Source organism: Tachypleus tridentatus, chromosome 9, assembly GCF_004210375.1.
Source record: "Tachypleus tridentatus isolate NWPU-2018 chromosome 9, ASM421037v1, whole genome shotgun sequence".
Classification (NCBI taxonomy): Eukaryota; Metazoa; Arthropoda; class Merostomata; order Xiphosura; family Limulidae; genus Tachypleus; species Tachypleus tridentatus.
The window spans coordinates 26,595,748-26,622,496 of NC_134833.1; the positions used below are offsets into that span (position 1 = coordinate 26,595,748).

At 29.5% G+C, this 26,749-nt stretch overlaps 1 protein-coding gene across 4 annotated transcripts in view; it reads right to left on the bottom strand.

The window, feature by feature from the left end:
* Positions 1-26,749, bottom strand: part of Ire1 (serine/threonine-protein kinase/endoribonuclease Ire1) — a 58,172-nt gene that overhangs the window by 24,975 nt on the left and 6,448 nt on the right. For 3 of the 4 annotated variants that reach the window (XM_076453354.1, XM_076453355.1, XM_076453356.1), the window contains exons 3-9: positions 25,647-25,683; positions 22,956-23,104; positions 19,373-19,501; positions 18,347-18,389; positions 17,715-17,776; positions 17,008-17,067; positions 1,986-2,157 (exon numbers count right to left, since the gene is read on the bottom strand). In XM_076453354.1, the coding sequence (XP_076309469.1) occupies positions 1,986-2,157; positions 17,008-17,067; positions 17,715-17,776; positions 18,347-18,389; positions 19,373-19,501; positions 22,956-23,104; positions 25,647-25,683 (652 nt within the window). Of the gene's footprint in view, positions 1-1,985; positions 2,158-17,007; positions 17,068-17,714; positions 17,777-18,346; positions 18,390-19,372; positions 19,502-19,765; positions 19,891-22,955; positions 23,105-25,646; positions 25,684-26,749 lie in introns of those variants that run through there. The other variant, XM_076453357.1, reaches the window with a different exon arrangement.

Here is a 26,749-nt window from a genome sequence, read left to right on the forward strand (position 1 = left end):
GTTTGATTTTCCACTGCAAAATCAATTCTTAAACCACTTCTGAGAGATGCTAGCAGGTCAAGGTATCTCAAGGAAGAAGAAAGGAAACAGGACAATGAATCCTTCTGATAAAACCCATGTCACCCATTGACTATTGAAGAAAAGATGCCTGCAAGGAAGAAACTTGAACAGCTGAGCCCCCCAATTGACCTGACCTCAAAGAGAAGTCACCGGTGCTGGTGACTACGGTGGATACACCATCAAGAGAATCGGAGAGAAAAAGTACCTTAATTAGATGAAATAAGTAATGGCTGGGATGGGGAAAAGACAGAAATCAGGAATAGAAGGCACATGAGGCTCTGACCAAGACAAACAGGCTACCATAGTTTCAGGGACTGTATCAAATACCTAATATCTCAGAAAAGGTAAATTCTTGAGATACGTTGATAATATGATGAACTGAGTCAAAACTGCATTCCAATCTTTAAGGCTCCAACAACAAAGAAGCTACATCTATAACATTTGAACCAAAGAAGAAATGTGAGCTAATGTGGAGAACAGTATGGTAAAGATACCTGCAAGAAAACCCACAGGGTGTCTGTATAGAGCTTCAGAAAGGAAATATATGATAAAAGATACCATAAAAGGATGGTTAGGGTAAGATGTAGGTGAGAATACTGAGCATGGGGAGGACTAACATTTTAGTCAAGAACTGCCTCCCCTCTCCAAATGGGTAACAAGGAACCTAACAACTGTTGATCTAAAAAGAGATAGTTCACTCAATGCTAGAAAAAGGTGAACTAATCAGAAGTTCTTGAGGGGTGTGGCATGCTAATTCCCCTCACTTAATTGTGAGAAAAATTGATCAGTATGCACTCAAATATCAGGAGAGGGTAAATAAGAGAAAGGTCAAAGGGATAAAACATCATCAAACTGAGAAACAAAATTTGTAAAGACCAAATTAGGCCTAGGTGATTCCTCAGGCTGTCAATGGGAAAGAAAGGCAAACTCTAGAAGCAGGAAAAGACATCAAAGTCCTTGTCATGCTGTACAGGTTCAACTGACTCAGGAGAAGCCTGAGCAATATCTGGAAACAAAGGCTGACCCACATAGCATTTAACCTTCTGATGTATTAAAGCTGACAGATCCACTGTAAATATCACCTGCTCCTGAGGCCCCAAAAAAAATGCATGTTACTGGTGTGGCCTCCAAAATGATAATGTGAACTTTGGAATTCATTGCATGAGAAGAGATTCACAAAATTTTAGTTTAGCAACGAGAATAAACTGATAAATATTAATATAGGAATTGGTGGAATTTATGAAAATAAAGTAAAAAATAGACCACTTCATGGAAAAGAAAAAAAAATTATTTGTCATACAGGAAGCACTGTGCATACAAAAGACTACGTCTGAACTCAAATGCTGTCAAATGAGAAGTGATAGCTTGGTAAAGGAGTGTAGAGAGGGCCACTGGAGCATGTCATGGTTCTACTAGTTAATAAAGTGACATATGACGATTTGCATGAGAGACACGTTGGAATGTTCCATTTCCAATAAAAGGCTTGGGGAATGTGTAAAGAAAAAAATCACATACAAAGGACAGCAGTGAAAGAAAACAACTAAACTTGTGAGTGAAGGAAAGTACCATATTAAAAGTCCACAGTAATAAAAGAAAGTTTGTTTGGTGTAAAAAATAATCTTTATGATTGACAGAACTTGTCTGAATAAATAGCACTATAGATTATTCATTCCAATTCTTCTTCTTTTTTTTTTTTTTTAAGCCAGAAAGATAAACTGATTATATCACATGATAATCACAAAGTTGTGGGTGAGTCAACTGATGGTTTACTCAGTTCACATAGGTCAACACCTATTGGCAAACACTCTAGTGTGAGCCATTTTTTACAACACATTATCACAAAATAATATCCATGAAAGACACAAATTTCCAGAAATTCATTAAAATGTTATTTTAAAAACAAACAAGAAATAACTGTTGCTTACATAAGTCCTTTTCTTTGTTGGTGGTCAAGTTTCCAGTTCATAATCCACTGATTCATGTGCTCCAAAGTTTCTATAGAAACTGCCTGAAATGGAAGACGCCTAAGTCCTTCTTGTTCCAGAAGAAACATGGCCACTATTGGAGTTCCATAATCCTGATCCCATAAAATGTTTCCTAATTTCACATGAAATGTTTCAGATTTAATTGTACTGCACATTGCTACTATACTAAAATTAAAATGCTACATCTAATGCTTAAACAAACATTCCAAGTTATTCAAAAGAATATTAAATAAGGAGTTATGGTAAGCCTAATTTTCAGTCAACAATTACATGGTTTTTATCACTGAAAGTTAAACCAACATACTGTCTCTCGAAGTTCAGTAACAGCTAGCACACAGCAATAAAACAAAAGTATAATTACAGGTATTAATAAGATATTATTACATGGTTTTTATCACTGAAAGTTAAACCAACATACTGTCTCTCGAAGTTCAGTAACAGCTAGCACACAGCAATAAAACAAAAGTATAATTACAGGTATTAATAAGATATTATTACATGGTTTTTATCACTGAAAGTTAAACCAACATACTGTCTCTCGAAGTTCAGTAACAGCCAGCACACAACAATAAAACAAAAGTATAATTACAGGTATTAATAAGATATTATTACATGGTTTTCATCACTGAAAGTTAAACCAACGTACTGTCTCTCAAAGTTTCAGTAACAGCCAGCACACAACAATAAAACAAAAGTATAATTACAGGTATTAATAAGATATTATTACATGGTTTTCATCACTGAAAGTTAAACCAACATACTGTCTCTCGAAGTTCAGTAACAGCCAGCACACAACAATAAAACAAAAGTATAATTACAGGTATTAATAAGATATTATTACATGGTTTTCATCACTGAAAGTTAAACCAACATACTGTCTCTCAAGTTCAGTAACAGCCAGCACACAACAATAAAACAAAAGTATAATTACAGGTATTAATAAGATATTATTACATGGTTTTCATCACTGAAAGTTAAACCAACATACTGTCTCTCAAGTTTCAGTAACAGCCAGCACACAACAATAAAACAAAAGTATAATTACAGGTATTAATAAGATATTATTACATGGTTTTCATCACTGAAAGTTAAACCAACATACTGTCTCTCAAGTTTCAGTAACAGCCAGCACACAACAATAAAACAAAAGTATAATTACAGGTATTAATAAGATATTATTACATGGTTTTCATCACTGAAAGTTAAACCAACATACTGTCTCTCGAAGTTTCAGTAACAGCCAGCACACAACAATAAAACAAAAGTATAATTACAGGTATTAATAAGATATTATTACATGGTTTTTATCACTGAAAGTTAAACCAACATACTGTCTCTCGAAGTTCAGTAACAGCCAGCACACAACAATAAAACAAAAGTATAATTACAGGTATTAATAAGATATTATTACATGGTTTTCATCACTGAAAGTTAAACCAACATACTGTCTCTCGAAGTTTCAGTAACAGCCAGCACACAACAATAAAACAAAAGTATAATTACAGGTATTAATAAGATATTATTACATGGTTTTATCACTGAAAGTTAAACCAACATACTGTCTCTCAAGTTCAGTAACAGCCAGCACACAACAATAAAACAAAAGTATAATTACAGGTATTAATAAGATATTATTACATGGTTTTCATCACTGAAAGTTAAACCAACATACTGTCTCGAAGTTCAGTAACAGCCAGCACACAACAATAAAACAAAAGTATAATTACAGGTATTAATAAGATATTATTACATGGTTTTATCACTGAAAGTTAAACCAACATACTGTCTCTCGAAGTTCAGTAACAGCCAGCACACAGCAATAAAACAAAAGTATAATTACAGGTATTAATAAGATATTATTACATGGTTTTATCACTGAAAGTTAAACCAACATACTGTCTCGAAGTTCAGTAACAGCTAGCACACAGCAATAAAACAAAAGTATAATTACAGGTATTAATAAGATATTATTACATGGTTTTCATCACTGAAAGTTAAACCAACATACTGTCTCTCAAGTTCAGTAACAGCTAGCACACAACAATAAAACAAAAGTATAATTACAGGTATTAATAAGATATTATTACATGGTTTTCATCACTGAAAGTTAAACCAACATACTGTCTCTCAAGTTTCAGTAACAGCCAGCACACAACAATAAAACAAAAGTATAATTACAGGTATTAATAAGATATTATTACATGGTTTTCATCACTGAAAGTTAAACCAACATACTGTCTCTCAAAGTTCAGTAACAGCCAGCACACAACAATAAAACAAAAGTATAATTACAGGTATTAATAAGATATTATTACATGGTTTTCATCACTGAAAGTTAAACCAACATACTGTCTCTCAAAGTTCAGTAACAGCCAGCACACAGCAATAAAACAAAAGTATAATTACAGGTATTAATAAGATATTATTACATGGTTTTCATCACTGAAAGTTAAACCAACATACTGTCTCGAAGTTTCAGTAACAGCCAGCACACAACAATAAAACAAAAGTATAATTACAGGTATTAATAAGATATTATTACATGGTTTTCATCACTGAAAGTTAAACCAACATACTGTCTCTCGAAGTTCAGTAACAGCCAGCACACAGCAATAAAACAAAAGTATAATTACAGGTATTAATAAGATATTATTACATGGTTTTCATCACTGAAAGTTAAACCAACATACTGTCTCTCGAAGTTCAGTAACAGCCAGCACACAACAATAAAACAAAAGTATAATTACAGGTATTAATAAGATATTATTACATGGTTTTCATCACTGAAAGTTAAACCAACATACTGTCTCTCGAAGTTTCAGTAACAGCCAGCACACAACAATAAAACAAAAGTATAATTACAGGTATTAATAAGATATTATTACATGGTTTTCATCACTGAAAGTTAAACCAACATACTGTCTCTCGAAGTTTCAGTAACAGCCAGCACACAACAATAAAACAAAAGTATAATTACAGGTATTAATAAGATATTATTACATGGTTTTCATCACTGAAAGTTAAACCAACATACTGTCTCTCAAGTTTCAGTAACAGCCAGCACACAACAATAAAACAAAAGTATAATTACAGGTATTAATAAGATATTATTACATGGTTTTCATCACTGAAAGTTAAACCAACATACTGTCTCTCGAAGTTTCAGTAACAGCCAGCACACAACAATAAAACAAAAGTATAATTACAGGTATTAATAAGATATTATTACATGGTTTTCATCACTGAAAGTTAAACCAACATACTGTCTCTCGAAGTTCAGTAACAGCCAGCACACAACAATAAAACAAAAGTATAATTACAGGTATTAATAAGATATTATTACATGGTTTTCATCACTGAAAGTTAAACCAACATACTGTCTCTCGAAGTTCAGTAACAGCCAGCACACAACAATAAAACAAAAGTATAATTACAGGTATTAATAAGATATTATTACATGGTTTTCATCACTGAAAGTTAAACCAACATACTGTCTCTCGAAGTTTCAGTAACAGCCAGCACACAACAATAAAACAAAAGTATAATTACAGGTATTAATAAGATATTATTACATGGTTTTCATCACTGAAAGTTAAACCAACATACTGTCTCTCGAAGTTTCAGTAACAGCCAGCACACAGCAATAAAACAAAAGTATAATTACAGGTATTAATAAGATATTATTACATGGTTTTCATCACTGAAAGTTAAACCAACATACTGTCTCTCAAGTTCAGTAACAGCCAGCACACAACAATAAAACAAAAGTATAATTACAGGTATTAATAAGATATTATTACATGGTTTTCATCACTGAAAGTTAAACCAACATACTGTCTCTCAAGTTTCAGTAACAGCCAGCACACAACAATAAAACAAAAGTATAATTACAGGTATTAATAAGATATTATTACATGGTTTTCATCACTGAAAGTTAAACCAACATACTGTCTCTCGAAGTTTCAGTAACAGCCAGCACACAACAATAAAACAAAAGTATAATTACAGGTATTAATAAGATATTATTACATGGTTTTCATCACTGAAAGTTAAACCAACATACTGTCTCTCGAAGTTTCAGTAACAGCCAGCACACAACAATAAAACAAAAGTATAATTACAGGTATTAATAAGATATTATTACATGGTTTTCATCACTGAAAGTTAAACCAACATACTGTCTCTCGAAGTTTCAGTAACAGCCAGCACACAACAATAAAACAAAAGTATAATTACAGGTATTAATAAGATATTATTACATGGTTTTCATCACTGAAAGTTAAACCAACATACTGTCTCTCGAAGTTTCAGTAACAGCCAGCACACAACAATAAAACAAAAGTATAATTACAGGTATTAATAAGATATTATTACATGGTTTTCATCACTGAAAGTTAAACCAACATACTGTCTCTCGAAGTTTCAGTAACAGCCAGCACACAACAATAAAACAAAAGTATAATTACAGGTATTAATAAGATATTATTACATGGTTTTCATCACTGAAAGTTAAACCAACATACTGTCTCTCGAAGTTTCAGTAACAGCCAGCACACAACAATAAAACAAAAGTATAATTACAGGTATTAATAAGATATTATTACATGGTTTTCATCACTGAAAGTTAAACCAACATACTGTCTCTCGAAGTTTCAGTAACAGCCAGCACACAACAATAAAACAAAAGTATAATTACAGGTATTAATAAGATATTATTACATGGTTTTCATCACTGAAAGTTAAACCAACATACTGTCTCTCGAAGTTTCAGTAACAGCCAGCACACAACAATAAAACAAAAGTATAATTACAGGTATTAATAAGATATTATTACATGGTTTTCATCACTGAAAGTTAAACCAACATACTGTCTCTCGAAGTTTCAGTAACAGCCAGCACACAACAATAAAACAAAAGTATAATTACAGGTATTAATAAGATATTATTACATGGTTTTCATCACTGAAAGTTAAACCAACATACTGTCTCTCGAAGTTCAGTAACAGCCAGCACACAACAATAAAACAAAAGTATAATTACAGGTATTAATAAGATATTATTACATGGTTTTCATCACTGAAAGTTAAACCAACATACTGTCTCTCGAAGTTCAGTAACAGCCAGCACACAACAATAAAACAAAAGTATAATTACAGGTATTAATAAGATATTATTACATGGTTTTCATCACTGAAAGTTAAACCAACATACTGTCTCTCAAAGTTCAGTAACAGCCAGCACACAACAATAAAACAAAAGTATAATTACAGGTATTAATAAGATATTATTACATGGTTTTCATCACTGAAAGTTAAACCAACATACTGTCTCTCAAAGTTTCAGTAACAGCCAGCACACAACAATAAAACAAAAGTATAATTACAGGTATTAATAAGATATTATTACATGGTTTTCATCACTGAAAGTTAAACCAACATACTGTCTCTCGAAGTTCAGTAACAGCCAGCACACAACAATAAAACAAAAGTATAATTACAGGTATTAATAAGATATTATTACATGGTTTTCATCACTGAAAGTTAAACCAACATACTGTCTCTCGAAGTTCAGTAACAGCCAGCACACAGCAATAAAACAAAAGTATAATTACAGGTATTAATAAGATATTATTACATGGTTTTCATCACTGAAAGTTAAACCAACATACTGTCTCTCGAAGTTTCAGTAACAGCCAGCACACAACAATAAAACAAAAGTATAATTACAGGTATTAATAAGATATTATTACATGGTTTTCATCACTGAAAGTTAAACCAACATACTGTCTCTCAAGTTTCAGTAACAGCCAGCACACAACAATAAAACAAAAGTATAATTACAGGTATTAATAAGATATTATTACATGGTTTTCATCACTGAAAGTTAAACCAACATACTGTCTCTCAAGTTTCAGTAACAGCCAGCACACAACAATAAAACAAAAGTATAATTACAGGTATTAATAAGATATTATTACATGGTTTTCATCACTGAAAGTTAAACCAACATACTGTCTCTCGAAGTTTCAGTAACAGCCAGCACACAACAATAAAACAAAAGTATAATTACAGGTATTAATAAGATATTATTACATGGTTTTCATCACTGAAAGTTAAACCAACATACTGTCTCTCGAAGTTTCAGTAACAGCCAGCACACAACAATAAAACAAAAGTATAATTACAGGTATTAATAAGATATTATTACATGGTTTTCATCACTGAAAGTTAAACCAACATACTGTCTCTCAAGTTTCAGTAACAGCCAGCACACAACAATAAAACAAAAGTATAATTACAGGTATTAATAAGATATTATTACATGGTTTTCATCACTGAAAGTTAAACCAACATACTGTCTCTCGAAGTTTCAGTAACAGCCAGCACACAACAATAAAACAAAAGTATAATTACAGGTATTAATAAGATATTATTACATGGTTTTCATCACTGAAAGTTAAACCAACATACTGTCTCTCGAAGTTTCAGTAACAGCCAGCACACAACAATAAAACAAAAGTATAATTACAGGTATTAATAAGATATTATTACATGGTTTTCATCACTGAAAGTTAAACCAACATACTGTCTCTCAAGTTTCAGTAACAGCCAGCACACAACAATAAAACAAAAGTATAATTACAGGTATTAATAAGATATTATTACATGGTTTTCATCACTGAAAGTTAAACCAACATACTGTCTCTCAAGTTTCAGTAACAGCCAGCACACAACAATAAAACAAAAGTATAATTACAGGTATTAATAAGATATTATTACATGGTTTTCATCACTGAAAGTTAAACCAACATACTGTCTCTCAAGTTTCAGTAACAGCCAGCACACAACAATAAAACAAAAGTATAATTACAGGTATTAATAAGATATTATTACATGGTTTTCATCACTGAAAGTTAAACCAACATACTGTCTCTCAAGTTCAGTAACAGCCAGCACACAACAATAAAACAAAAGTATAATTACAGGTATTAATAAGATATTATTACATGGTTTTCATCACTGAAAGTTAAACCAACATACTGTCTCTCAAGTTTCAGTAACAGCCAGCACACAACAATAAAACAAAAGTATAATTACAGGTATTAATAAGATATTATTACATGGTTTTCATCACTGAAAGTTAAACCAACATACTGTCTCTCAAGTTCAGTAACAGCCAGCACACAACAATAAAACAAAAGTATAATTACAGGTATTAATAAGATATTATTACATGGTTTTCATCACTGAAAGTTAAACCAACATACTGTCTCTCAAGTTTCAGTAACAGCCAGCACACAACAATAAAACAAAAGTATAATTACAGGTATTAATAAGATATTATTACATGGTTTTCATCACTGAAAGTTAAACCAACATACTGTCTCTCGAAGTTTCAGTAACAGCCAGCACACAACAATAAAACAAAAGTATAATTACAGGTATTAATAAGATATTATTACATGGTTTTCATCACTGAAAGTTAAACCAACATACTGTCTCTCAAGTTTCAGTAACAGCCAGCACACAACAATAAAACAAAAGTATAATTACAGGTATTAATAAGATATTATTACATGGTTTTCATCACTGAAAGTTAAACCAACATACTGTCTCTCGAAGTTTCAGTAACAGCCAGCACACAACAATAAAACAAAAGTATAATTACAGGTATTAATAAGATATTATTACATGGTTTTCATCACTGAAAGTTAAACCAACATACTGTCTCTCGAAGTTTCAGTAACAGCCAGCACACAACAATAAAACAAAAGTATAATTACAGGTATTAATAAGATATTATTACATGGTTTTCATCACTGAAAGTTAAACCAACATACTGTCTCTCGAAGTTTCAGTAACAGCCAGCACACAACAATAAAACAAAAGTATAATTACAGGTATTAATAAGATATTATTACATGGTTTTCATCACTGAAAGTTAAACCAACATACTGTCTCTCAAGTTTCAGTAACAGCCAGCACACAACAATAAAACAAAAGTATAATTACAGGTATTAATAAGATATTATTACATGGTTTTCATCACTGAAAGTTAAACCAACATACTGTCTCTCGAAGTTTCAGTAACAGCCAGCACACAACAATAAAACAAAAGTATAATTACAGGTATTAATAAGATATTATTACATGGTTTTCATCACTGAAAGTTAAACCAACATACTGTCTCTCAAGTTTCAGTAACAGCCAGCACACAACAATAAAACAAAAGTATAATTACAGGTATTAATAAGATATTATTACATGGTTTTCATCACTGAAAGTTAAACCAACATACTGTCTCTCAAGTTTCAGTAACAGCCAGCACACAACAATAAAACAAAAGTATAATTACAGGTATTAATAAGATATTATTACATGGTTTTCATCACTGAAAGTTAAACCAACATACTGTCTCTCAAGTTTCAGTAACAGCCAGCACACAACAATAAAACAAAAGTATAATTACAGGTATTAATAAGATATTATTACATGGTTTTCATCACTGAAAGTTAAACCAACATACTGTCTCTCAAGTTTCAGTAACAGCCAGCACACAACAATAAAACAAAAGTATAATTACAGGTATTAATAAGATATTATTACATGGTTTTCATCACTGAAAGTTAAACCAACATACTGTCTCTCAAGTTTCAGTAACAGCCAGCACACAACAATAAAACAAAAGTATAATTACAGGTATTAATAAGATATTATTACATGGTTTTCATCACTGAAAGTTAAACCAACATACTGTCTCTCGAAGTTTCAGTAACAGCCAGCACACAACAATAAAACAAAAGTATAATTACAGGTATTAATAAGATATTATTACATGGTTTTCATCACTGAAAGTTAAACCAACATACTGTCTCTCAAGTTTCAGTAACAGCCAGCACACAACAATAAAACAAAAGTATAATTACAGGTATTAATAAGATATTATTACATGGTTTTCATCACTGAAAGTTAAACCAACATACTGTCTCTCAAGTTTCAGTAACAGCCAGCACACAACAATAAAACAAAAGTATAATTACAGGTATTAATAAGATATTATTACATGGTTTTCATCACTGAAAGTTAAACCAACATACTGTCTCTCGAAGTTTCAGTAACAGCCAGCACACAACAATAAAACAAAAGTATAATTACAGGTATTAATAAGATATTATTACATGGTTTTCATCACTGAAAGTTAAACCAACATACTGTCTCTCAAGTTTCAGTAACAGCCAGCACACAACAATAAAACAAAAGTATAATTACAGGTATTAATAAGATATTATTACATGGTTTTCATCACTGAAAGTTAAACCAACATACTGTCTCTCAAGTTTCAGTAACAGCCAGCACACAACAATAAAACAAAAGTATAATTACAGGTATTAATAAGATATTATTACATGGTTTTCATCACTGAAAGTTAAACCAACATACTGTCTCTCAAGTTTCAGTAACAGCCAGCACACAACAATAAAACAAAAGTATAATTACAGGTATTAATAAGATATTATTACATGGTTTTCATCACTGAAAGTTAAACCAACATACTGTCTCTCAAGTTTCAGTAACAGCCAGCACACAACAATAAAACAAAAGTATAATTACAGGTATTAATAAGATATTATTACATGGTTTTCATCACTGAAAGTTAAACCAACATACTGTCTCTCAAGTTTCAGTAACAGCCAGCACACAACAATAAAACAAAAGTATAATTACAGGTATTAATAAGATATTATTACATGGTTTTCATCACTGAAAGTTAAACCAACATACTGTCTCTCAAGTTTCAGTAACAGCCAGCACACAACAATAAAACAAAAGTATAATTACAGGTATTAATAAGATATTATTACATGGTTTTCATCACTGAAAGTTAAACCAACATACTGTCTCTCAAGTTTCAGTAACAGCCAGCACACAACAATAAAACAAAAGTATAATTACAGGTATTAATAAGATATTATTACATGGTTTTATCACTGAAAGTTAAACCAACATACTGTCTCTCAAGTTTCAGTAACAGCCAGCACACAACAATAAAACAAAAGTATAATTACAGGTATTAATAAGATATTATTACATGGTTTTATCACTGAAAGTTAAACCAACATACTGTCTCTCAAGTTTCAGTAACAGCCAGCACACAACAATAAAACAAAAGTATAATTACAGGTATTAATAAGATATTATTACATGGTTTTCATCACTGAAAGTTAAACCAACATACTGTCTCTCGAAGTTTCAGTAACAGCCAGCACACAACAATAAAACAAAAGTATAATTACAGGTATTAATAAGATATTATTACATGGTTTTCATCACTGAAAGTTAAACCAACATACTGTCTCTCGAAGTTTCAGTAACAGCCAGCACACAACAATAAAACAAAAGTATAATTACAGGTATTAATAAGATATTATTGCAATCTTTGAACATTTCTGTTTGGTAAACTTAACATGCAAAGTGCATCTAATAAAATAAAATTTGAAAGGAAAACTAAAATTTTTATGTTACATTGAAAAAACAAAAAAAAAACAGCCAGTGTATAAAACTACAAAGTTTTGAAGATAGTAAACAAATGTCAAAGCACATAAAAAGGATATATAAACTATTAATAAAATAGTAAAATAATACATGAATTACAAAAATGAATTCTAATACAACAACCAGACAATTCTTTTCACTCAGTAAAACATGAAACTGTTAATTTATATATTCATTTGCTTTTATTTTCATATTGATATATAACTACAAACTTGACACCAACAAGTTATAATAAAGGGTTGATACATAAGAAATGCACACAGTTATAACATTGTTATCACTGTTACAAGATGAAAATATTATTGAAAAATGAGATAAAAATACAAACACTTATCTAGCAGAGGAATATCAGAATAACTTGAAAATAAGTTAACTTTCACTATGATAATTCTGTAAGTACAAATATTTTGCTGATAAGTACATAACATGACAAAAACTGGAAACTTAAGTTTACATGTATAACTCTTAAAGCCTAGCAGCTAAGCTTTATGACCACATAATCCATAGCTTATAGCTGGCTCTTTCAAATCTTTCTGTTTTTAAATGTTGTTATCTGTTAAGTTAGAATGAAGTCAATCCACATAAATTATTTTCTCAAAGTGGCTTTAGACCTTCTACACAGAATTAAATTACTGAAAAGTTTTCTCAATCATTTATTGAGTAATCTAATCACTTTATCATAATGAAATGGTCTTATCTTTCTTTTACCATAACAAAACCTTTAAGTGAAATAAACAGGTCATTACTTACAATAAATTCAAGCCTGTTAAATGTGACTGGTAAGACTAAATATTATGACTTAATTATAATTTTAGTGACTTCAAAAACTTACTTATCAATAATAAGTGAATATATATTGTAGTTTACATGTACAAACTATATAAATACATATATATAAATGCAATCTATTTTAGAATAATTAGATAAATACTTTATTTATTTATTTATTTATTTACTGCAAGAATTTTAGTTTGAAGTGGACTATTCAAGGATTACATCAAATTAGTTTTCCCAAAACTTTCACTTGAAGTACATAATGAAATTGTATTGGATTGGAACCTATAAAACTCAAACACACTCAACTAGTTAAACTTTGATCGTAGTTTAGTTAGGCACAGAATAAACCAATAAACAAACTAAAAGCCACATAACTAACTAATACCAATATATACTAGCTTAACTCTCTCAATACCACTTGTCAACAAGACCAACTACTTGAACTCTTTGTACTCATTTAATCTTTTTAAATCTAACACTTTTAACCTTCAATACAGCGTATACATCTTCACAAAATCTTTTAACCCTTACATGACAGCTATTATCAATTGATGCTGCTATCTATAACATTCCTGCTTTTTAAGTGTTAATTAATACTAGAAGTATTCATACAAAACAAATCATATTTTTAGTGAAGTATTTTTAACAAAGTAAAATAAATATTTGTCCATGAATATAATGAATATGTTTTAAATAATCTCCAGGTGCAATTTAATTTTAATGTTAAAATTAAAAATACTTTTCCTCATCTCAAGCATTTTGTGTTTTCTTTGTGTAATCCATAAAAACCTGCTAAATGAATTTCAAATGATTTTTAGTACAACTTTATAGTTTATCTGTATTTTATACCCTATCTTAAAATGGAACTGGTCAATTTAACTGATGTTGTAACCACTAAAAAAATTTGAAATAAATTTTAATAACCCTTTATTCTTTCTAGAATGACTTAAAACTGTAACATGAAACTACATTTGATTATCCTAAGTAGGTCTAAGTTCATAACAGTGTACATCTATTTATGACTACATTTTGTTGTTTTATTGCTGTGTGTAACTATTGTCCACACCATTATAAGTTGTAAATTACTCGGGGCATATGTAGTACACATTACATCAATGAATTACTTTACCCACAATCTATCATGAGCTGCTTGCATGTGTGCCTCATGAAATATTTTTATTATAATAATAGTATTATTTATTTTACCTGATTTAATGTTAATTAACCAAAATCCCTATTTTTATATTTTATACATATAAATAAAGAATAAACATAAAAAACTAATAAAATGCTCAACAAATCGTTTTTTTTGTTGTCTATTGTCAAAGAGAGTTAATTCTAGTATTTTATACCGATAACAGTATACACTTAATTAGTTTCATTTAATTAAATAATGCACTAAACAATATAGATTAACAACATGCAAAAAACAAATTCCCTCACCTCTCAACATTTTACTGCCTTTCTAACTAATGACAAAAGTTGTTACAAATTAATCCATGCTAGTCGTTAATTTTCTTACAGGAACAATGTTGGTACTTGAGTAAAACTAACATTTGACTGTTCAGAACATAACATTATACATCATCTGACAGATGAAAACGTTGAGTTTCTGTTGTTTATAGATAATATATATAATTAAACATGAGAGAGACATATTAACGAATTATGAAAGAGAGAATGTGACAGGTGTGGCAGGAGGTGTCTGATTCTATATTTGATACCTCTGCAACCAAACAAAACTGAAGACAATAATAAATGTTGTTTATCTGAACAGTGATGATTTTATAGAAAGTACTTTATGTTTAATTTCATACTTTTTGCAGGGTTGGTGGATAAAATAGGGAAAAAAAGAAGCTAAGAGAACACATGTCAGGAGAAATACAGGGTTTTTTAATACTGCCCTGTAGAACTAAGAATTTGAAACTTGCATACTATTAAAATACACAAGACATCATGTTACTGTAATTAGTTTAACATAAATAAAAAAGTTATGAACGTAAGACACTGAAACCCGTGTCCTGCTCAGTAAAAGATGCCCGTGGCAACAAGATTAACCCTTTTTAGACCATAATGGTGTCACTGATGTCTCCTGATCATTTTCTTCATATTAATTTACTTTTTAAAGAAATTATATAATTTGATTTAGTTTTGATAATTTTTACATGGCCAAATGTTCAAAATTTTTTTGGGAAACACAATTCAAATAAAACAATTAGTAACAAAAAATGTTTCTTCAGTTTACTGCTGTAAGTCCACCTAACATAAAAATTTAAACAAAAAATGTAAATGTTGTGGTTGAATAAGACCTTCAAATTTTAACATGGTATTAAGCCTACAAGTTTTTGTATGATAACATAAACCCAGGTTTAAATATTTAAATGAAAAATTATTCTGAATAATTTGTTGTCAAGAGTGCTGCCACATATATTCCTTATCACAAGTAAAGTTATGAACTAGTTTATTAAGAATTTTATTCATTTTTCTTCTGAAAGAAAAAAAAACTAATAGGTACAAAAAGAGATAAAATAACACTAACAACATACATCCCTTAAAAGTGGGTGATTTCCAAAATATTTATCAATGTGGCCCAAAATATTCAGTCCTAGAACAATTACTCTATTCATAATGGATGACTTAATCAGGTATAATTTGATGGGCTATATTTAACAGTAAATACTTGACTATTTCATGAAAGAGTGTTTAGGTTCATGAAACTCATTTTTTTGCTACTGGATTTACATTTCTATTTTTTTATTAATGAATGTTAGACAATATCTGATAAAGAATTTAGACTAGAAACATTACTAACTATTTTTGAAGTGTGTATGCTGAAATTGAAATTTGAAGAATTTTGTTAGGTCTATGAGTCTTGAGTTTATTTGATACTAACAACATAATTTCAACAACAGTCACCCAACATATGTTTGCTTGCAGGTGGAAGTACGTAATTCAGAGCCTGTTATTGGTTGGTATTTCCAAACCAACATATTTTACAAGTGAACTGAGATAACCATTAGCTATGGCTTGCCATAAGTAATAAGAGAGAATCTTCAATGTTCATGGTACTTAAAATTCTTTTAGGTAGGTTTAGAGAAATTAATCTATAAGTTCTATATGGTACCAAACATAGGGTGCTCACATACCTGATTCTATTTCATTATTCATAAGGACCTCTACCAGCCTTCTCTCAAATTGAAATTATTTTAGGCAGGTTTAGAGTAAATTAATCTTTAAGACCTTGGGCATGATCAAATATATCAATCAAAAGTGTTTGACTTCCTGAGTCCAAATCAATCAAGAGATGACACAGCTATAAACTAAAAATTTTTACTTGAAAAACTCAGATCCATTGTATGAGCTGCTATGCTATGGCTTAAAATGTGGGATGTATGAGATATAGAGATTTGGGCTTTCAAGGAGTTTTTCTGATAAAAAATAAATGATTTTCCAGAATTCTAAGTACTGGAAAATTTGTTTTCAAAATTCCATAACTTAAATTTTCACAACATATACATATGTTAATATATATTCAATGGAAATGGAGGACAGCATTTATGCAGACTAATAAGATAACTGCTCTGTTTTGTAAAGCAAATACTACGTGCTAAGTTAAACTATCAGAAACTCACCAGTTTCCCTCTCTAAAGTTAGGATTCTCCCAGTGGAACTGGATGAAAAATGTGACAATTCTGAAAATGAACATGTTTTGTTTAGATTCAATCATGTAATATCACAAATAATGATGTGAAACCATATAATATTTTTTCAATACTTGACTCAATGAAACATAGTGTTCTTTCTAAAATTTTAAAATAAAATTAAACTTAATACTTACCACCCTGTTTTGTGTAATATGTTTTATCTATCCACCATGTCACTATTATTCATCATTCATAACACGTTTGCCAAGATTAATTTAGTTTAGTAAGTTGCATTTAGAATGATCTTTAATATCAGTTAAATAATGTTCACAAGATGATGTAACTTTCATTTAAAAACATTTAAAATGCAACATTTAATTAAATTAGTAACAAAACAGCAAGGCACATGCAGAACAGTCAAACATTTTATACACGATAACAGCAGTGAATTAAATATGTAAGATTAACAAACCACCGACACAAAGCTACAAGTTTTTGACATTATTATCTGTTATAGGTTTTACTTTGTGAAATGAAATAGATATACTTGATAAAATAAATCATGTTTGTTTTCAATGTGTAGAAAAGGTGACACAATTTCAATGCAAAAATACAATTTCCTTAAATGTAAGTTATTATTTTTTCAACAACAATTGCTACTTTTGGACCAGCACATCAAATGAAATTCCACTTACCATAGTCACCTCCCATTTCAAATGTGGCATGTGCAGAATAATCATAGTAAGTCACATTCCATCTACAGAAGGAATTACAGAAAAACATTTAAACTTTAAAATGTTTTAACTGTTAACAAAGGTTTAAAACTACTAATTTAACTGAGAAAATACATATCTAAGCAACTAGCAAATGAAAGATTTATCAGAAATTGAAATAGAAGAAACACTGATGAAAGTATAATTCACTGTGATATTAGTCTGTTCTAATATGAACGTACACAATACTTTTCTGTTCTGGGCTGTTCAGAAAATAAAGGTTGATCTAAATCTTGAAAATCTATATTATTATTATTATCATAAATATATTCAACTTATCACATAAAAAAAATAAAAATAGTCATCTTCAGTTGAGAACACATTTATAACAGTTATAACTTTTGTTATGAACAAACACAAACAAGATATTCACACACTTTCCAAAACTTTGAAGTTTTAACATTCAACAAAGTATTATATACAGTAAAAGAAGTCGATGCTTGATACCAAACAACAGAGTTCAACACCTCTGAAGTCAAGTTCACTTAAAAATGAGCTGTTTAAAAGAACCAGAAAAAAACAAACATTATTCTTAACTATAATGCAACACTAACCTCTTCTCCCTCGTTTTACTGTCATACATGGTTATTTGAAATTCTGAAATATCAAGTTTAATTTCAATTAATTAAAACATTCTACCATACAAGACTACAATATTTAACAAAACATTTTATTTTATTTTACTGTAATATTAGTAAAGCTACAAATAAAATATTTACATTCATTCATGTTTTGTTTAAACTGATTAGGTTATAATTTACATATCAGTGAAGTAAAGAAAAGATAATTTGGTACATAGTATTAACATCTGAAGTTAACTTATACTGATTGTTCAAAAAACAGTAATTTTATATGTTTTGTCACTGAAGCTAGTTTTTAATTACTGCAATGATACATAATGGGAAAATTAAAGTAAAATATATATTTTATCAGGTTTTAGTTACGTTTATAATAATAAAAATCATGAAAATAAAAACAAAAACTGTCAAGTTGGGTATAACTTTGTTAACTCAAAATACAACATGTTCAGTATTTAGGTTAGTTCTAGACAAATCAAAAAACTTTTGTGAGGTTCTTCATTGGTTTCTAAGATAAATGAAAAGTGTAAAATTGGAGTTAATGATTATGGGGTTTCTAATTTTATCATCTGATTTCAAATCATCACTTCTCTTAAAGCATCAATTACAGTAATATCACAAAAAGCAATTTATCAGTTGTCTTTCATTAACCACTACTTTATTAGAGAACAAATCACAAGTGATTTTATAAATGTAATGTCACCATGCAATATTGACTTAGGTAAAACTGACAGAAGACCATTAACAACAATGTTAGAATATGATAAACCATAGTTGGTATGAAGAAACACAAACAAGATATTCAAACACTTTCCAAAAAACAAAGTTGTTTAGTTTGTTGTTTCAGAAATTAATGCAAAGGATACAAGGAAGAATAGAATATTATATAATTCATTTTAAGATCAAATATTTAATTTATTTACCTTTGTTTTTCTTCTACTGGCAAAATTAACACAGTTTTGCCACATAATGGCTGAAAATCCTTGTAAAATCATAACTGACCTGTTCGACCAATAAAAACTGTGTTGTCGCTAGCAGCAGGACAAAGATTGTCTGCATCTTCCTGAGAAAGTGTTTCAAACTTGGTTCCTGTATGAGGGTCTATAGCATACCAAGTGTCAACCTTTTTACCTAGGAAAACAACGATAACAAAAACAACAACAACTAAGAACAGGAAAAAAAACAAAAACTACTACTACTACTTTTTAGAACACCATATAGGCTTAACAACAAACTCAAATTAGGCAAGAAAAACTATACACTAGAAATCAGCATACAATTTCAACTACTACTAAATAAGTTTCATAAGATATATATACAAAATGTAAAAAAATTACATTGAGAAATAACACGAGCATAAAGATTAACACAAAAATTAAACATTTTAAGACTTACAGTGCTATGGTAAAAAACCTTCCAAAGAAAATTAATAAAGCAAAACTACTATAAGTTCAATGAATAGTATAATGGCAGGACTTCACTGTGGATCACTTCTAGATATGATGACCTGACAAAGATGATAAATTGAATGTACATCACAAAAGATATCCTTAAATATTAACTACTGAACAGATCTAATGCATATTAATATGACAAAATAATTGGTTTAAATTACTAAATATGTGTGTGTGTATATTATATATATTAAAAGAAAGAAGTCCATAGACTAATGAAAAAGGTTACATGTATGTTACAATAGCATGACAATCTTTTAATTTCTGATAAAATGAAGTCTATTAATCAATGGTGGTCACTCTTAATTATACAGTCATAAAGATTGTATGTTGATCAGAAAAAATAGTAGTCAAATTCAAGATGACAACTGTTGCTGAGGTCAGTATTCTGTACATGCACTTAAATGTAATTATTAATTAGTTACAAGAAATTAACCAGTTTTTATCTTATATTTCAGCTTCTAATTTGTAGCTATCTTCAGAGACATCCTGGTAAAGACTATTCTAGTGGTGGTATTGGATGAAATTCAATCTGTGTATATAATTACACTTAGGAAATTGTTAACCATTGCAACAGCTGATGTCCAATCACCACAAACTTACCATAACAACTACTTACAAGATTAGGAAGATAAATCAACGTGAGCTTAAATAACAATGTAAACAGATAAATATGACAAAATTTACTATTTAGGATGACTAAGCTGTATCTAGTAACAAAGTAATGTACTTAACATTTATGAATTTCTCAATCTATACTGAGCTCAACAGGTATTGAATCTATTGAAACAGTTTTTGAAAGGATTTAAAGAATAATTCCCTACCATAAACAGCTCTACAAATTAGTGCAAGATCCATTATTACTTACATTATTGTAAGTATATTGAGTGCTTACAATAACATTGCTTTCCTCTGCATACTTATAAAGTAACTGAAGCAAATAAATTAATAATGTTTTCTTCAGTGTTAGATGAGCAATGTTAGAAAAATCAGTAGGGTTTACCATTTGTAAAATAAAACACATTGTTCAAAAACACAAGATTAAGGTACATTATGAATGATATAAAAGCCCTAACATGATGACTTATGGGTAATTAATTATAACCATGCTTCTTTGTGAGCTTGTAAAAGGCATCAACACCATAAAAACTGTTGTTGTTATAAGTGACCAACACACACACATGGTGTTCCAGTCGCTATGTAATCACCGACCTCAGTCAGCCTGAAGAGCTCTAGACTGAGCAAAACATGTTTTCAGCAATGAATATGATGAATATAAAGTGGTTTAAAAACTAATTTTTGAAAATCCCTAAGGGACTAAGTTATGAATACAATATTAAAAATATATAACAGTCCAGAAGGATGTCTTTTGAGAAGTATAATTAATAATATTACGAATACTTAATGTTCTTTACAAAATGGTCTTTAATTTTCTCATATGCTGATGATTTCTGTACAATAAGATTTAGGCCACTTTATACCAAAATCAGTCTTTTGAATTGGCCTGCAAAATATTATCATTGAAATAAATGCTTGGATACTAAAAATAACTGTTTATCGTTACACTAGTCCAATTTTGTAAACAAGTAACTCTCTTCACAACTTTGAGTAAAATACTGTTTAATCCTGCTTAATATTACATTTCTTTAAAGTGACTAGGAAAGGCACGCTTCAATGCGTGTCAAGTGTAATATATTCACTATTACATATTTGTTTTAATATCTACATTTGGTTCAGTTTAATGCATGTAACATATATTGTTAAATGTGTAACGTGCAAATCCTGCCTGTTCTCTAAATTTGTAGAAGATTCTCGTTGCTAGGAATCAAAAATATATATTTTATGAAAGTACTAGTGTATTTTTGATTGCTGTTGGATCAACTGAACTTTCTAACACTTTACATAAAAAATATAAATTGACAAGCCAAGAGATAGTTTATTGTTTGGTCGTAACAGTGAGTATACTATAATTCTTCAAAGCTATAACCTCAATAAACTCTTATTAATCAGAAAACTAAATACTTGACCAGGCACATTTATAGATTTTGAACATTACAAACCTTTTAACTTCAGTGAATTAACTTTGGACATTAATATTTCTAAGAGGACATTAGATGCTGTTGGTGAAAAATTTACACGTGTTTCAATCTAGCTAGCTGTCAAGAGAAGTGTAACAATATCAACTCACTTGTCATGGACTTGGACCATCAATAAAATATTCAGTTCCAAACCAGATAGTAGACTGAATATTGTTTATAAGTTTGTAAATTTGTATATATATAAATAATTATTTGTAATAACTGTTATTATAAATTGAATTTTTGTTTGTATATTTCAAATACATTTGTGTTAAGAAAGAAAACTGTGTACCAATCTTGTTGGCAAATATCATAAACTTGATATATACTGATATTCAATTAACTTCTAAATTAAAATTTTCAGCTATCTGAGATAAATTATAATATGCAACATAAGATAGAAATTAACTTGAGCAACTGCTATTCTACTAACTAAAATTATAAATTTACTGTTATTCTATAAATAAGTTTAATAGGTACAAATAACATGTTCCCTGTAAGAAAGAATAACGACATTCAGGTCAACAGTAACTATATGAAAATTCATAAAAACAGCTTTAACTCCGGTTTCTTAATAAGGTGTTAATATGTGAAGAAACTATAATCCAATATTTTCTTGCTGATAAATATCATTCCACAGCTACTAAAGGTAAACACTTAACACTAATACTGCCTCTCACCAGAATAACAAAATAACAGAAAACATTGAAAAGGTGAGTAGTTTTAAGGCTATGATGTGTAATGATATGTTCAATCTGTAATTATTTATGCATAGTATAATAACATCTTTTATTAATATAATATATATATATATATATATATAACATTCTGATGATGAGGAACCAACTTTTAAAAAATAAAAAATCTGGAGATGACTTGAGTGGTAAATGAAACCTTTATTAGAAATGTACAATGTTTTGACAAGATTATGTCAATATTAGATACCTTTTAATATAGGACAGTGTAAAACAAAACAATAAGTCTGCCACACAGTCCAGAAATATATTAAAAAGACACAGACTTGTATTCACACTGAAACACTAGATGATCTACCTGTATACAGTATCCCATCACTGCTACGGCACGGTGAAGCAGCTACTAACTCTGGAATAGTGAAAGGGAGTTTCTTGAGTGATTGCCTTCCATCAACAACACCATAGACATAAAGACTGCCATCTTGTGGGTTTGGAAGGAAAGTTGGTCTAAAAATACAAAATAAATGACATGTTACAGGGTTCACTGAATAATTAATATTACAAGAATTGGTACACAGGAACAGTTAAAACACAAATTGTATTAGATTTATCTTTAAGGTTTGAATAAAACAACTTTGAACTTCATTACTACAGATTAAGTTTTATATAGCAAAAATAACATAAATAACAAAGTACATTTAAGTTTCAAGCACTTGTATAAAATAACTTCAGATAAATGAATTAAAATAAAACACTTTTCCAGTTGTTATGCACTTGCATGATACTAATGTGAGATGATGAATAAACTATAACTGCATTTCAACACTAACTACAAAGCTAAGAAAGGAGTAAGTGATTTGACAGGGTAGAAAGCACATTAAGACATTGAAAGTAGAATAAAAAAACAACAACAGTGATTTGATTAAAACCAAACAACCTTACTTAGAAAAACTTAGTTGCAAATTAGCTAAAATGGATTAACATTTCCACATTCTTCATATAATGTAATTCTTGAAGATATAGCTAAATTCCCTACAAATATTCCACAATTATACCAACAGATTCAAAGAAAACTAATTTCATTCATCAATTAGTAAAACAAAAATCTTCCAGACACACCTAAAAACATATAATTATAAACTTACGTAAACAACCATTTGTAGAACTTGAAGACAGCATACTAAATAAAATATCCATTCTACATATAGATACAACCATGGTAGATACAAAATACAACCTACCAGAAGAACAAAGAAAACATAAAAAATCAAAATAAGGTCAACAGTCAGGAAGCCATGATGTGTAAACCCAACTATAATACATACCCAACAGAATATTGAACTTGTGAATTTAAAGTCATCAACATAACAATTCTACTATGATACAAAGGTAATGACAATGCATACATAGACAAAGACACCATTAAGTTCTCCAACTGTGATGACAGGTAGACACTACATGAAGAAAACACAGAATAAAAAAATTAACCAATCCCTTCAAAAACAACAGAAAGAACTTGAAACAGAAACAAACAACAAACAGTGTACTGCAGCACCCCTCCCACACACATCTGTGGTTTAAATGTTTACATAAATTCACAAGCAAGACTGTTCTCTCCATCCTATAGTTAAATACAGACATTCAGTGTCATCTCTGACTTGATGTTTTGTGTATATGACCACACAACAGGTACAGCATCCTTACATATTAAAATCTCAGTCCAATCTTTAGATATTACAAAGGCAACAGAGATAACCTCATAAAATACAATGATAAGATTCAATGTATCCAATCTATTCACTAATGCACCAATCTTCTAAACTACAGATTTTCTTCCAGTAGTTTGAAAGTGATGAAACTCTTAAAGAATGATCCAACTGATAATCTCCATGACAACAGAATTCTAAACCTGCTACTAACAAGAACAAGGACCAATCATGTGCTTGCTGCTACCACCAATACCCAGTAACTCCTACATGTAACATTTCATACATAAAAACTTTAAAAAGCAGCTCTGAGTTCCAAAATTTAGCTTAGATATGGTTACAACATATTCATAATATGGACATTCAATGCAAACAAGATTAAACATTTTATGAACAACCACAATATAAAGGATATAGACAAAAACATACATTCCAAGATGTGATGACTACCAAGACACACAGCTGATGTACCACAAGAAACACACAAATGAAGATAAGTGGTTCAACTTTAAATCAAACCATCTCAACATTGTAAAGATGGAAGTCACAGATTGTCTACTTACTTTAATGAACAAAACCTGTAACACTAAAAATCTTAATAAGGAGAAAGAATAAAACCAACTTTACAAAATAGAAAACAGAAGACAAACTTCATGAATAAACAGTAAAAACATTTCAAGCACATAATCACATCACCTCATGTCAAACATCTCTGTGAAAACATACAAATAATACGTAAACAGAATAAAGTTAGAACATTATTCAGAGGCCACCAACGCAACAAAATAGAAGTCAGTATATATCAAACCACCTGCAGTCCTAATGAAGAGCAAAAATGCCATTTACAACACCCACTTGTGAATGTGTACTCCAATATATTATGATAATAAAAACAACTCAGGAGCATAATAGACATAAAAGGCCCCAGGTTTATTAATAAAAAAAATGTTGTTTTTTTTGACAGATTTCATTCAATGATTTATCATTACTTGTCAGAGATAAAGATAATAATAATTACATGGTAAACTATTGTGGATAAAGATAATAATAATTACATGGTAAACTACTGTGGATAAAGATAATAATAATTACATGGTAAACTACTGTGGATAAAGATAATAATAATTACATGGTAAACTACTGTGGATACAACTAGAAAATAAAATTCAGGTTCTCTCACATACAATAGTATAAACATCACTACTAAAATTTTTGTGAGCTTACTGCTTATGAAAAAAATATAAAGAAACTGACATTGATAAATTTTCAAAAAGAACATGTAAAAACACTAATTCAATGTTTCTTAAATATCATATAACATTTTTTAACTGTTATTCACTCACCTTTTAGTTACATCTAATGACATTTTCAAAACAGGTTCTGAAAAATTTTAAAACTGAGTTATTCTGCAAGTAATAAAGTATCATAATTTCTTTATACACAAATCATTAACAATCAAAAACCACAATGAACTGAAATCCTGTTTGAATTCTGCTACAATATATAAAAGTAACATATTGTCAAGCTTTAAAAACTTCAAACTGAACAGAAACTTTTATTTTAATCCAAATAACTACTTTCATCAGTTAATCCTTTAAATATGTCAGTCTAGTCTCTTGTGGTTCTGAGTTACTTTGTAAATATAAAAGTTTATTTTTTTAAAACATCAACTAATATATATTTACATTACCAATATATATAAAGTTTTTTTTAGCCACCTGACTTTCCTAAATAGTTTTATGATAATTCTGAGAGGCCACAATCCACTGGATTTCTTTAAGACTGTCTTTTATCTGATATAATTTACAAATTTCATGTTCCTGTGAGAAATTTTATGACAATATTATAAAGTAACCTAATTCTCAGTGCTCAACTCACCTGGGTATCTCATCTAAATCCTGGTGTGCTTGTTTACTGCTCAGTATCTTATTAAAATCACTTACCATTCTAATACAGTGGGTGAATTCCACCTAGCTCACTTGTCCAAAAGTAATTATGAAGTAGTTACACTGTAAGTTTTTAAACTATACACCTATCTTCTCAAAATTTTGCAGATTATCAGTAAATATTAAAAGTTATCCAAATTCAAGAACAATATCTTTAAATTAACTATCTGCTTGTGCATTTTTTACTTTCAAATGCTGACTATCCAAAATTAAAAACACTTTTATGCATCAGAAAATTGTTATATTTCCTGTGCTAAATCTCTATAACAACTTAATATCCTCCAGATAATTATCAAATCCTTTTTTTAAAAAAAAAACTTTATATTTTATTTGTTATTTTCATTATTGTATCTCTGTATGGATTTGGTTGATATGACTGACCATATAACTACAATAAAAAATAAGAAATAGATATAAATTATACTTTTTTTAATTCTAGAATTATTACAAATTATAACACAAAACTATACATATTTATTCTAAATAGTTTAAATCTCATA